This window comes from Lagopus leucura, unplaced genomic scaffold (genome assembly GCF_019238085.1).
Source record: "Lagopus leucura isolate 7727_CA_CO unplaced genomic scaffold, USGS_WTPT01 Super-Scaffold_100001, whole genome shotgun sequence".
In the NCBI taxonomy this organism is placed as follows: Eukaryota; Metazoa; Chordata; class Aves; order Galliformes; family Phasianidae; genus Lagopus; species Lagopus leucura.
In genome coordinates, this window is record NW_024962262.1 from 55,272,033 (window position 1) to 55,283,973 (window position 11,941).

The 11,941-nt window shown below is 38.0% G+C and overlaps 1 protein-coding gene across 8 annotated transcripts in view; it reads left to right on the forward strand.

The window, feature by feature from the left end:
• The window catches only part of CLCN4 (chloride voltage-gated channel 4), a 39,542-nt gene extending 27,762 nt beyond the window's left edge, over positions 1 to 11,780 (forward strand). For all 8 annotated transcript variants that reach the window (XM_042867451.1, XM_042867453.1, XM_042867457.1 and 5 more), the window contains 4 exons: positions 923 to 1,109; positions 3,510 to 3,908; positions 6,597 to 6,813; positions 8,214 to 11,780. In XM_042867451.1, the coding sequence (XP_042723385.1) occupies positions 923 to 1,109; positions 3,510 to 3,908; positions 6,597 to 6,813; positions 8,214 to 8,304 (894 nt within the window). In that variant the 3' untranslated portion in view covers positions 8,305 to 11,780. The remainder of the gene's footprint in view (positions 1 to 922; positions 1,110 to 3,509; positions 3,909 to 6,596; positions 6,814 to 8,213) is intronic.
• Positions 11,781 to 11,941: the final 161 nt, after the last annotated feature.

The following is an 11,941-nucleotide window of genomic DNA, read 5'->3' on the forward strand; positions in this document are numbered from 1 at the left end:
TTTAGCTCTCTAGGAAGCTCAAGGTATAATTTCAGAATCATATAAAAACATCATAGAAAAATCTTTCTTTAAAAACCTCAAACTTGATGCTTGTGGGCTCTTTGCAATCGTTCTGAGTTGCCTTCTCCACCAGGAAATTTGTCTCCAATTTGACATCTGAGAAAAAGTTCACTTAGATGAAGAAAAATGGCCCGTTGTTTTTGTGGTAGTTTGTGTGTTTGCTTTTTTTGTTTGTTTGTTTGTTTGGTTTGGTTTCAATACTGTTTTTTTTTTAGTGATCTGTGACTTTAGCAGACAAAAAGGAAATGATTCATAAATCTTCCAGGAAAATACATAGCAATCTGAGATGAAGAAATATCTGCTTCTGAGCTCTCGGCCTCCTATCCTTAAATTTTTATTCTGTTTGACATTTAATTTAAAATCTGGTTTGATTTAGCCTGAAGGACTAGTAACAAAGCTGTAAAATACTTCACGTGATAGAGACTGAACTCAAGACATGATTTTCAGTTAAGCTTATTCTCGAGCCCTTGACACAGCCATCAGTAGCTCCTGATGAGGAAGCAATAAATGAAAAACCAGGAATATCTTTACTTTAAAATCAGACTATGACTCAAAACCACCATTTAACTGTCAAATTCAGTGTGATGCTGCAGGAAGAGTTCCAAATGGCTTCTAAAATGCATTTGAATTATATAAAGCTATTAATATTCATGCAGCCATGCAAAGTCACTGTATAAACCTATGGAAAAACATTAGGAACATCACTATAAGCTGCCAAAAAAACTATGACCTTCTGATCTAGCTTTTAATAATGGAAATGGGTTTTCTTATTGCCAAAAATAAATAATTAATTGCTTGATGTATAATTTCATTACTGATCTTTTTTTTGCCAGTGTTCTCATGCTTCTATATTTTATTCAAGATTCCTTCAGGCCTTTTCATTCCCAGTATGGCTGTTGGAGCCATGGCTGGCAGGATGGTTGGAATTGGAGTAGAGCAGTTGGCCTATCACCATCATGACTGGATCATCTTCAGGAACTGGTGCAGACCTGGGGCAGACTGCGTCACGCCAGGACTTTATGCTATGGTGGGAGCGGCTGCTTGCTTGGGTACAGTACATGCTGATCATTGTGCATGGGTAACACCACTACTAGGGAACCTACAAAATGCTTAAGTGGGTACTGTGTCTGTGTTAGGTTTCATGCTGGTGTTTCTGAATGTAATAGATGTGACGGGCTGAAGCATGGGAAGCTTCTTCAAAGGGTCTCCCCAGTGGTTCACAAGAGAGAAGGCAACAAGAGTTCTCTACACGTGTAGACAAGTCAACAAGAGAGACTTGCAGTCGCCAGTGCCTACTCTTTGTGATCTGCCAATAGTGCACAAATGAGGAAAATAAAATGAAGTTAGGCTACGGATTTCCAAGGAGGAGTGATGGTGGTAATTTATGCTGGTTGCTTGCTTTTTCCTGTAGATATAATGAAATCCACTGTAGCTGGAGTAAAGCTACTTCTTGTTTAGGTTGTGTTCCCTCTCTACTGAGGGGAATAAAATTCTCAAGTCTGGCCAAATCCTAAGCTACATAGAAGTAAAAACTTGGGGTATTATTATGGCTGTGTGTCAAACTCTGATCAACTGAGCTGTCTTTTTGTTTTCATTTTGGCTGTAGGCCAACATCTGATTACATCAAATTGCTAGGATTCGTTGGATTTTACAGGAATGACCTGTTAACTAGTAACGCTAGGTCACTGAACCATACCTCACATATTAAATTTCTAGTCATAAATCTAACAGGAATGTTGAAGAATACCATCTGAATGCATTTTTGTCCTATCATGACTTTCTCTTTCAGTATGTGCATGTTTTACCTCCTTTTGTTATCATCATTGATAGAATCATAAGATGATGAAATAACAGTGGGAAAGATATACTCAGGGAAGAGCTGGAGACATTTCAGTTTCAGAGTGTCCTGTTAAAGAAATAGGATTGTTTGTGTGATCATTTACTGGGGAACTGAAGGTGGGATTTGCTTGTCTGAATTTACAGTCTGTAATGTAGACACTGACACCTGAGATGCATTGATACCCTTCACAGTCCATACATTAGAAATGAAATACTGCGAAGTTCAGTCTCATCTGGCAAAAGACATCAGGCAAATTTATCCTTGATGGTGACTGTTCTCTCCAGAGGCTATAAAAGCAATCTGGATGACTGCTATAATGCAGACATGTAACAACAGCTAGGATGAATCTTAGTCTCAGCAAGCAGAAAGCACTTTCTCTTATCCATAAATGATCTTAATGTTCACAAAATAAATAACACAAATTTTGCTGTGGTATTCCAGTTGATCCTCTGGCCAACAGTCACTTCCTCTTTAAAAAGTTCAAATCAAGGTGCAGTGCTTTTAGCAGTATGTTGAAACATACAATGGCATGGTCAGCACTTGTTCTTAAGGCCAATGTTCTGTCTTGCTTAGGGAAAGGCTGTAAGAAACAAAGGAAGTATTAAATGATCCTTACAGTGGTATCTCCTCTCAACTTCTCAGACTCGGTCATTAAGACATTCCTGAGATGAAAGTTATATCCAGATTGTCGTGTTAAATAATCAAAAACTTAATTTTAGTGTATGTTGTAGAATAAAAACATTGTTAAATGACCTGTTTGCTGATTCCTCTCATCCAAAATGATGTTGCATTGTGAGGACTAAAAATAGCGGATTTATTACGTTTACCTTTTGAACAGAGGCAAAGAAATGTTACCTAATAATTCAGTAATACATACACACTTGTCTGCAGATATATGATTATATTTATCCTTTAATGTAAACTGAAAGAGTAAGAAGTTTGCTTATAAAATGAAAAGACTGAATTGAAAAATATAACTATAACTACACTCAGGCATGTAGAGCTGCATGCCTAAATGGCCTGAAACCAAGTTGTCTCAGTTCAAACTGTGTATTAAACTAATGTAATACAGCTTGCAGTGGCCCTAAACTGTCCATACCTCAAATTTTGTAAGTGTGACACACTTGAAGGTAATGCCTAGATTTCTTTTCAGTATGAATGCTATAGGTAACCCAATGTGAAGGCCAGCTGTCAAAGCTCCCAGAGCTGTAATACTGCCTGTCTTAGCCATGGAACTTTGCTAATTCTTGGAGTTATTTTAGAAAGTCAACAGAAGGATTCAGTGTTAGTTTCCCAAGTATCCAGCAGAGCTGAAGTTTTTGCATGCCTTCTGGATTGATAGCTCAGTCTTGTTGCATAAATTCTTTGTTTTTCAAAGTTTACATCTTTGGCTTGAGCAACTTTGCTCCATCTTTTTGATGAAAATTGCAGCAGATGAAAAATATCTTTCTTCAGTTAAATAAGCCCCCAAATACTTCACAAAGTATACGGGCAAAGTATTCAGCATGAATAATTTTGTAACTTTTAAAATGCAAGAAGCAAAAAAATAAATGAGTTGCTTAGTAGGTATACTTACGGAGAACTGAGTGACTGCTTTCTTTGTTGCCAGGTGGTGTTACTCGAATGACCGTCTCTTTGGTGGTGATTATGTTTGAGCTAACTGGAGGCTTGGAGTATATTGTACCTCTTATGGCTGCAGCTGTCACAAGCAAGTGGGTGGCAGATGCCTTTGGGAAAGAAGGGATCTATGAAGCTCACATCCATCTCAACGGTTACCCGTTTCTAGATGTGAAGGATGAATTCACCCACCGAACTCTGGCAACAGACGTCATGAGACCAAGACGTGGTGAAGCTCCTCTTTCTGTTCTGACACAGGACAGCATGACTGTGGAGGATGTTGAGACATTAATTAAGGAGACTGACTACAATGGCTTCCCAGTTGTGGTCTCAAAAGACTCGGAGAGACTTATTGGATTTGCACAAAGACGAGAGCTCATTCTTGCAATAAGTGAGTAGAGAGTATCAGTATACGTGTAAATTTGATTTTGGTAACGTGGGATGTTAACTGTGTTATTCACAATTTTCTGTTAATTGGAAGTGTCTGAAAAGCAGTCAGGCTCACAACTATATGTCTTCTTTCACAACATTATGCCACTCAGAATGCATCCTCAGTTTGAACTAGCCACCATACAATGACAAGTCACACTTATATAGAGATAAATGCACTTCAACTAAGAAGCCTCAGCTTTCTCTTGCTTGACAAATTGTGCATCTGCAGTGTGGTGGCTGAGGGAATACACTGGAGAAGTACTTCAATTCCCTCACACAACTGACCTCTTAGATGAAGGCAATAACTATTGAATCCTGCATAAAATCCTGGCTCACATACAGCTCTCCACCTCATGATCTACTTCCGCACCATTTCTTTCTTACAACTGTGGAGCACTAAGCAATCTCTAGAAATGCCTGGTCCTTGTAAAGTGAATAGCAATACCACTTCTCATTGCTCCAAAGCACTTCCAGGATTGCATCCCTCTGTACCTCCTTGTTGAGCAGGTAGGTAAGTCAGGCGAACTTAAGTCGTCAGTCACACTCTGAGAATATACATGTCCACCTTAGATGACTTCTGCTTTACAGTACTTGACTCCGTAAAGCTCTTTTTACATTTGGCCAGCTTCTGTACAAAAGACTGAGTCTTGGACACAAGCCAGGTGGCCTCTATAATGTGCCTGCCCCAGTGCAGAGCTGGAAGAGCAACATAGTTAACATAGGCTGCAAACTCCTGAATTTGAGAGGCCATTTCACATTTGGGAGAATTAATCCACACTCTAAGACAAAAGCCTTCTGCACAGATTACTTTATAAAGTCATTATCATCCATTTGTCTTGCTCCTTTTGCTAATCTGTATCTGTTTTTCTTACCCACTGATTGCAAAAATCGTCTGTTCATCTGTTTCACCTTTAATCTAAATTCTCCAACCAGTGAGACTACACACAAAGTCCACTATTTTTATGATACCACTGAATTTGCTCAAAAGTACTATATCATTCAAATTTCTCTAGAGAGATGTTTATCTTTCAGGAGTGAAGTCATGGCTTTGGTTAATCACTGTTGTCCAGAGTCATTGCTGCCTTGGGAACAGCAAAGTGGTAACTAAAGTACTTGTGCCTGTTGTTTTGGGTGCATGCTCAGGAAGGAAATACCTAGCTGTCAAGGGTTTTTATCAAAAGGTGGGAGTTAATTTTGATTAATGTTACCTCTTACCACAGATCATATATCAAAGAACTATGCAGCATGTTCACACTTGAAATTAGATGTATGAATCAAAACAAGATGAGACAAAGTTAGCATCATTCCTATAAATTGCAATAAGGCTTGTAATATGTGGGGTGAGAAGGTTGAGAATCATATAATATAGTGATATTAGGGTTGAGCCAAAACTGCTCCAGTTGCAGAAATATTACAAGACAAAGATCGTTAAAAGGAAAAAAATGCAGCTGGAACATGTTGGAAACCATTACTGTCTACACATTACAAGTCACAGAAGCAGATTTCTGCACTTTGATTGATGGAAATGACCTCCAAGAATATATACATATGCTTTGAGTATGTCTGATTTGCTGTACCTCTCAAGAACAGAAGCAACTTCTATTAATCAAAGATAATAATTCCTACCATTTCCAAGAATTTCTACAGAGAAGAAAAAAAAAAAAGAAAGAGGAAAAGAAGAAAACTTTAACTCTCTGAGCCGAATACAAGATACACTAGTTCTGAGGAGAGAGAAGTTGCTTATCCTTTGGAAATCCATCTCAAATATTGTAACCTGTAATGATGAATAAAAATGAGGTAAACACTACCAAGAAAATAAATCACTTCAGTGCTAAGAATCCTTGTAAAGTCATACTATAAAGCACAAGGCTCATATTGATCACGTAAATTCCTAATGTAGTGTAAAGTTCATAGTTTGATCAGAGTACGTATTGAAGCTTTTGACTTTTTGAAAAGGTTCAAATACTTGTTGAAAAAAATGTATCAGACTGATTTCCTTCTTATGCTATTTTCCATTAAGCAGGAGGCTTATTTTTTCTGCCCTTTTAAAATTCGGGTACATAAACTCTACTTGAGGAATTAAGTGCAAAACTACGTATTTCACCCTGGATCCCAGAGTTGTGCCAGTACAGAATAGCACACATACATCTCCTAGGTCACTGGGATGTGAATGAGTCTTTTGCTGCTTTTTTACAACACCCAGATTTTCTCAGCTCCACTCAGAAATCGGGTAGCAAGTTCACAGCTCCAAAATGACTGGAATTCCTCTCCTTCAGGCATGCAATAGAAGTTTCTGTTGTGATTCTCACAATGGAGAAAACTATATATCATCTTCTGAATTTGACAGAGATTGGATTAGTGATGTTAATGAATGTAATGAGCCACATTTTTATTTAGAAAAGTATTATCTCAAACAAGAAGAAGTATATATGTCTAAAAATATCATTTGCTTCAGATATATCAAGGAAACAATATCTCAAGGAAATTCGAGTTTTTTCCTTGACTTCAACTCCCAGTACCTCAGAACATTTAAGACAAAAGTCTGCTACTACCTCTGCTTTCCAAAGAGGGATATACTTTTTGTTCTTGTAATTAAGCCTGTTTTCAAGCCTGACTCATCCTCTCCCTCTATCTTCCTGTTGCACAGAGAATGCACGACAGCGTCAAGATGGGGTGGTGAGCAACTCCATTGTGTATTTCACTGAAGATCCTCCAGAACTGCCACCCAATAGTCCCCATCCTCTGAAGCTGCGGCGTATTCTCAACCTGAGCCCTTTCACTGTCACTGACCACACACCAATGGAGACTGTGGTAGATATCTTCCGGAAACTTGGACTCCGACAATGTCTTGTCACTCGCAGTGGGTGAGTAGAAGCTGGATGCTTCAAGAATCTCAGGAGATTTTCATTAGCATTAATAAAAACACTCCTTTTCCCATTTAAAGCCGACTATAGACAATAACTAATTCATCAGCACCTCTGAGACACTCAGATGAATGATTTTATTCTATGCTGTGGATGCAAAAACTAAGAAAAGTTTATCTGGTATCCCTCCAGGGAAGAAAAAATATCAGACTCACAACCAAAATGGCCTTTAGCAGGTGTTCACACCATTCTCCCAAATCCTTTGTGTATTGTCCTTTAGATAGGGTAAAGATAGACCAATACACGGGAAGTTGTTCTGACTCCCACTACAGTTTCATATTCAACAAAGGCAAATCTGGCAAGTAGCATTGTTTGCAAATGATGTGTCTTTTCTCAGACATCCAGCCAGATTAGATGCTTATGAAGAAATAAAAGTTCATGAAAACTACTGAAGAAGCGTGAGCAAACATGAAATTAGAAGAGTAAAAAGCTGTACAGTGTGCATTAAAAATAACATCCCATGGATCCAGTGGGGTTTCAGTTATTGTAGGAGCACTGTTCAGCACATGATCTGGTGATAAGAAGAAATTTTATGGCAAGATTGCAAAAAGAGAGCTATCGATTTCAAATGTGAAAGATTAAAATCGAATCTTCTGCAAAAACATTTCCTGTTATTTAAATATATGGCATATAATCTGTCAACGCATTGTGCTCAACAATAAAAATATGAGGACCATTAATTAGGTCTTGATTTGAGGTACTCAGATTTGGAAATTTTGATCTCGATTTCTAGGACTTTCATCAGACTAAATGTGGAATAATTCTATCAATGACAGTTTCAAAATTCAGTGCCTCATTGCCTTCAAGGATTGAAAATAAAAACCCTGGAACACTGAGTGTTAGGAAATTTTTTACACTTGGGGTCAGATACTCAATAGGCCTCATATTTCTTACAGTTCATTACGGTCACATAAATGAGAAATTATCAAGCAAATTTAAAGTCATTATGATGTCGTACAGTGAGAATTTCATAAAGTCCACACTTTAGTATAGTTCATGTACTATAAACTCCATGTATGTCCTACATAGGTCACTGGTGTCTTGGTTTTGTGCTGCTGACGCAAGGAAATACATTACTTTGTCATATGAAGTGCCAGTCATTGTAGCTCCTCACTGAATCATGCTTTCCAACAAAAGGAGATATTTTGGTTAACAATCACAGTTGAGGTAGCAAAAATACATGAAGTATGAATGTTTTTTTATAAAAGATAATCATTGGAAAATGGAGAGTATGGACAGCTTTATATGGAAGCACTAACAAAATGTCTCTGCAGCTGAATAGGAAAACATGGATGATATATGAGATGATCGTTGACCTTCCCTTTCCTTTTCTTCTCTAGGAGGCTGCTGGGTATCATAACTAAAAAGGATGTATTACGACATATGGCTCAAATGGCAAACCAGGACCCTGAATCTATCATGTTTAACTAGAATGTTAAAGGAATAAGGAAGTAATCCCAAAGGAATCCTTTCTAGATTAACACAGAGGTGTTCAATGTTTCTTTTTATTTCAAAGGAAAATGTAATGTGTATGAGGAATGGTCTAATAGGTCTCTGACAGAGGGCGTGGATGCAGGATGGCACTTATTTAATGAGGAAGGCAGTTTAGAAGCTCTGAGCAGCTGCAGACATCAAGCTGTGTTTTCTTAATGAGTTTCCTAACAGCTCAATTGGTGCACTGGTGGGTGTAAGTGATGTGGTGCTGAGAGACAAAGAGCCAGGAGCACCAGAGGGATGCATCAACATTCACAGGAACTCAGGAGGCAGGTGTGAAGACTAGCAGACACTGTTTTTGTATAAACTGTTAACAAAGATTTGTGTTCCAAACTAGAGAGTGTGTATGAGCAACGTCAGTTGTTTTTATTACTGAAACCACAGCTATTTATTTGCTATTGATTAATACCATTTTCATGAGGAAAAAAGAAAGTCATATTTTAAAGTCCAACATTTTGTCACCTTCACTTATTTTTGTAAAAGTTAAGTAAATTCAGGACTGAAATTAAAGGAGCAAGAGCACATTTCAATTCACTTTAAAATATAGTGGCTGCTGCTCCCCTCTTTAGTCCTTTGAATTTTACAATTTATATACCTATACAGTTTGTAAGTATACAGTTCAATATTTCTGTCAATCAGCTTTTCTTTATTAATGTGAAAATGTGACTTATTTCTAAGAAGCATGAGGAAAAACTTCTTTACTGTGAGGGTGATGGAGCACTGGCACAGCTTGCTCAGAAAGGCTGTGAAGTCTCCTTTCTTTGAAGATATTCAAAACCCACCTTGGATGTGATCTTGTGCAATGTGCTTGAGCAGGGGGATTGGAATAGGTGATCTTTAGAGGTCCCTCCCAACCTCAACCATTGTGTGTGTGTGATTTCCTATTTCTCTATGCAATTTTGGGTACAGATACTGTAATACTTAGTATTATGTGGTTTGCTGTGACAGTAGAAAAAAGCATGAAAGCAAGCGAAGGAATTTTAAAAGACACAAAAGGGAGAATGGTATCCAGCTCTAATCAGTGCTGGTGACAAGAGATTGAATACTTCACCTGTCACTTCTTGCGTAAAGGGAAATTGTCATTTTTCACAGAAATTGGAAATTCTGCACTGATTCCTGATTCTCCTCTTAGTTCCTTTCCTTCACTGGCTTTTCTTGACGCTTGTCTGCACCTGCCAAGAGATTGCTTTAGTTAATTTAACAACCACAGACATTTATTCTGTAGCATATTTGTTCTTTATGCTGCATCTGCCAGTCATGGGACTGCAGAATCCCTCCCCACTGCATTGTGGAAGGGATAAGGGATCAAATGGACTGAGGATGCAGCCAACAATAGAAAGGCTTTAATTGTTTATGTGTTCGTAGCAAGAAAACATGATTTAACACCCCCACATAGGGACATCCAAGCCACTCAGGTAAAAATGTTACATTTTCTTAAACCTTTGCTCTAGTCCTGTATGAGATACATGGGGTCAACATTTTCTGTGTTAACACACTAGCACTTTAGTCATTACTGATTTCAGTAATAGACAACCAAATTCTACTCTCAGTTACACCTAATCCATGCTGCCCAGCGTTTGGTTTGTAAGCTTGAAGATAATGAGTAGATGGTTATTTAAATGCTCTGAATCTCCACCAGGAGGGCCTTCTGACTGCCCAAGTCTCTGAACAAACCATTGATTTAGGCAGCTAAAACCTCTACTATTTTTGCTCAGAATTATACAGATAACAGAAGCTCGAGTCTACTGCACCCAAAAGGTTTTCAAGGACAGAGATGAGAAGATTATGCCAGAAGAACCAGACAAAAGCCATACTATCGAGCCAACTTGAAGGCATGATCATTGTGTCCCTGAATTGAGACAGCTAGCCAGGTGCACCCTAAGTTAGATGCCCAAAATTACAAATTCCTACTCTTATCTACAGAGACCCTGCTTCCTTCTGGCAGGTGTCCTACTGCATTCAGATAAAGTGAAGTATGGCTCAAATTGTTTAAGAGAAAGAAAGGGATAGTTTTAATTTGCCAAGTACAGCACTTAACAATAGTGTTTGCAACAGACTGACATAAATACATGTAGCTCTGACCAAATCCCATAAATAGTGAAGTGTGTATTCTTTTTGTTAACTGAACATCTGCAGCATGATGTATTATTAAAGGCATATTGTTAAACGTAAACCATGGGACTGAGTAACCCTTCTGAAAATAGGAAACGCAACATAGTGTTGCTGCTTCTTTTGTTTTGCTACGAAGCAATCATCAATGAAACTCATAAAAAAGCAACCAAGTTAACCACAAATCTCATGAAAACTGGATTGCATCATCTGTAGAGGGATTTTAAAATTCATTTTAAAAATCAGTGATTTCCCCAAACTAAACCCAAATGTAAGGTTCTGCTCCAAATTACTAGAATCTAAATAGACTAACTTCTGGGGGCAACTTTTTTCTGCAATTAAAATTGAAAGACTGGATTTTACTTTTCGCTTTTACGGCTCCTAACATTAACATATGCTTGATGAACACTTTCTCCATCTCCTTTTATGTTTATATCGGAAGTAAGTACGCAGACTCTCCCCACTTGAACACTGCTAAATACCTCTTTTGCTCATAAGACAAGAGAAATAAGTTCACTTATTTGCTATTTGAAACCAAACTCTCTGCTTCACATATGTTAAGGAAAAAACAGGAGGTCTTAAAGACTTCCATGTTATCCAAGCAGATTTCAATCCATGCTCCATTAGCATTTATTCCACAGCAGAGCTAACTCTGAAGAGCATTCACTAGCAAGTATTTACAAAGAATGAGGATACATCAATGCTGAAAAAAAAATGTTTCTTGAAAGAAAGATTTTGAGTCAGGTAAGATTAAACTGGTCACGCATACAAACTCATTTAGGTATAGATAACCCAAGTCTATCTGTTTAAACTCAGCCCATGGCTATGTACAGGCCAATTCTCCATGACACCCACAGGCCTGATCCACTAAAATGAACAGCCCTGTGATGTTTTCTCAGCTCATCTTACTGGGCTGTATATGAGTAGCCTTAAGAACAAGATCCATAAAACCATCATGATGGTTTGTAAGAAACAGCAACAGAAAGAACTGTGGCTTTGACTCTACGACCACCACTCAAACAGAAGACAGGGAAATGGGGTTCAGAAACAGCATAGCAATAGCTAACTTCAGCTGCTTGGTATTATCAAGGCTGAGTTAAGGCTAGAAAGACAAGAAGACTTTGAAACAGGAGAGGCTTTGCTCATCAGAAAACTTCCAGAGATGGTATTTGGCCGTACCTCCTGTTGAATTTCCTCCATGATACAGTTTTCATTGCTCATATAACTTGAGTGGCTGAATGATGAACATTCCTAATAGAAATTAATTACATGGTTTTCTCAAGAAAGAAAGAAAAGAAAGGAAAGGAAGAGAAAAAGGAAGAGAAAAAGGAAGAGAAAAAGGAAGAGAAAAAGGAAGAGAAAAAGGAAGAGAAAAAGGAAGAGAAAAAGGAAGAGAAAAAGGAAGAGAAAAAGGAAGAGAAAAAGGAAGGGAAAAAGGAAGGGAAAAAGGAAGGGAAAAAGGAAG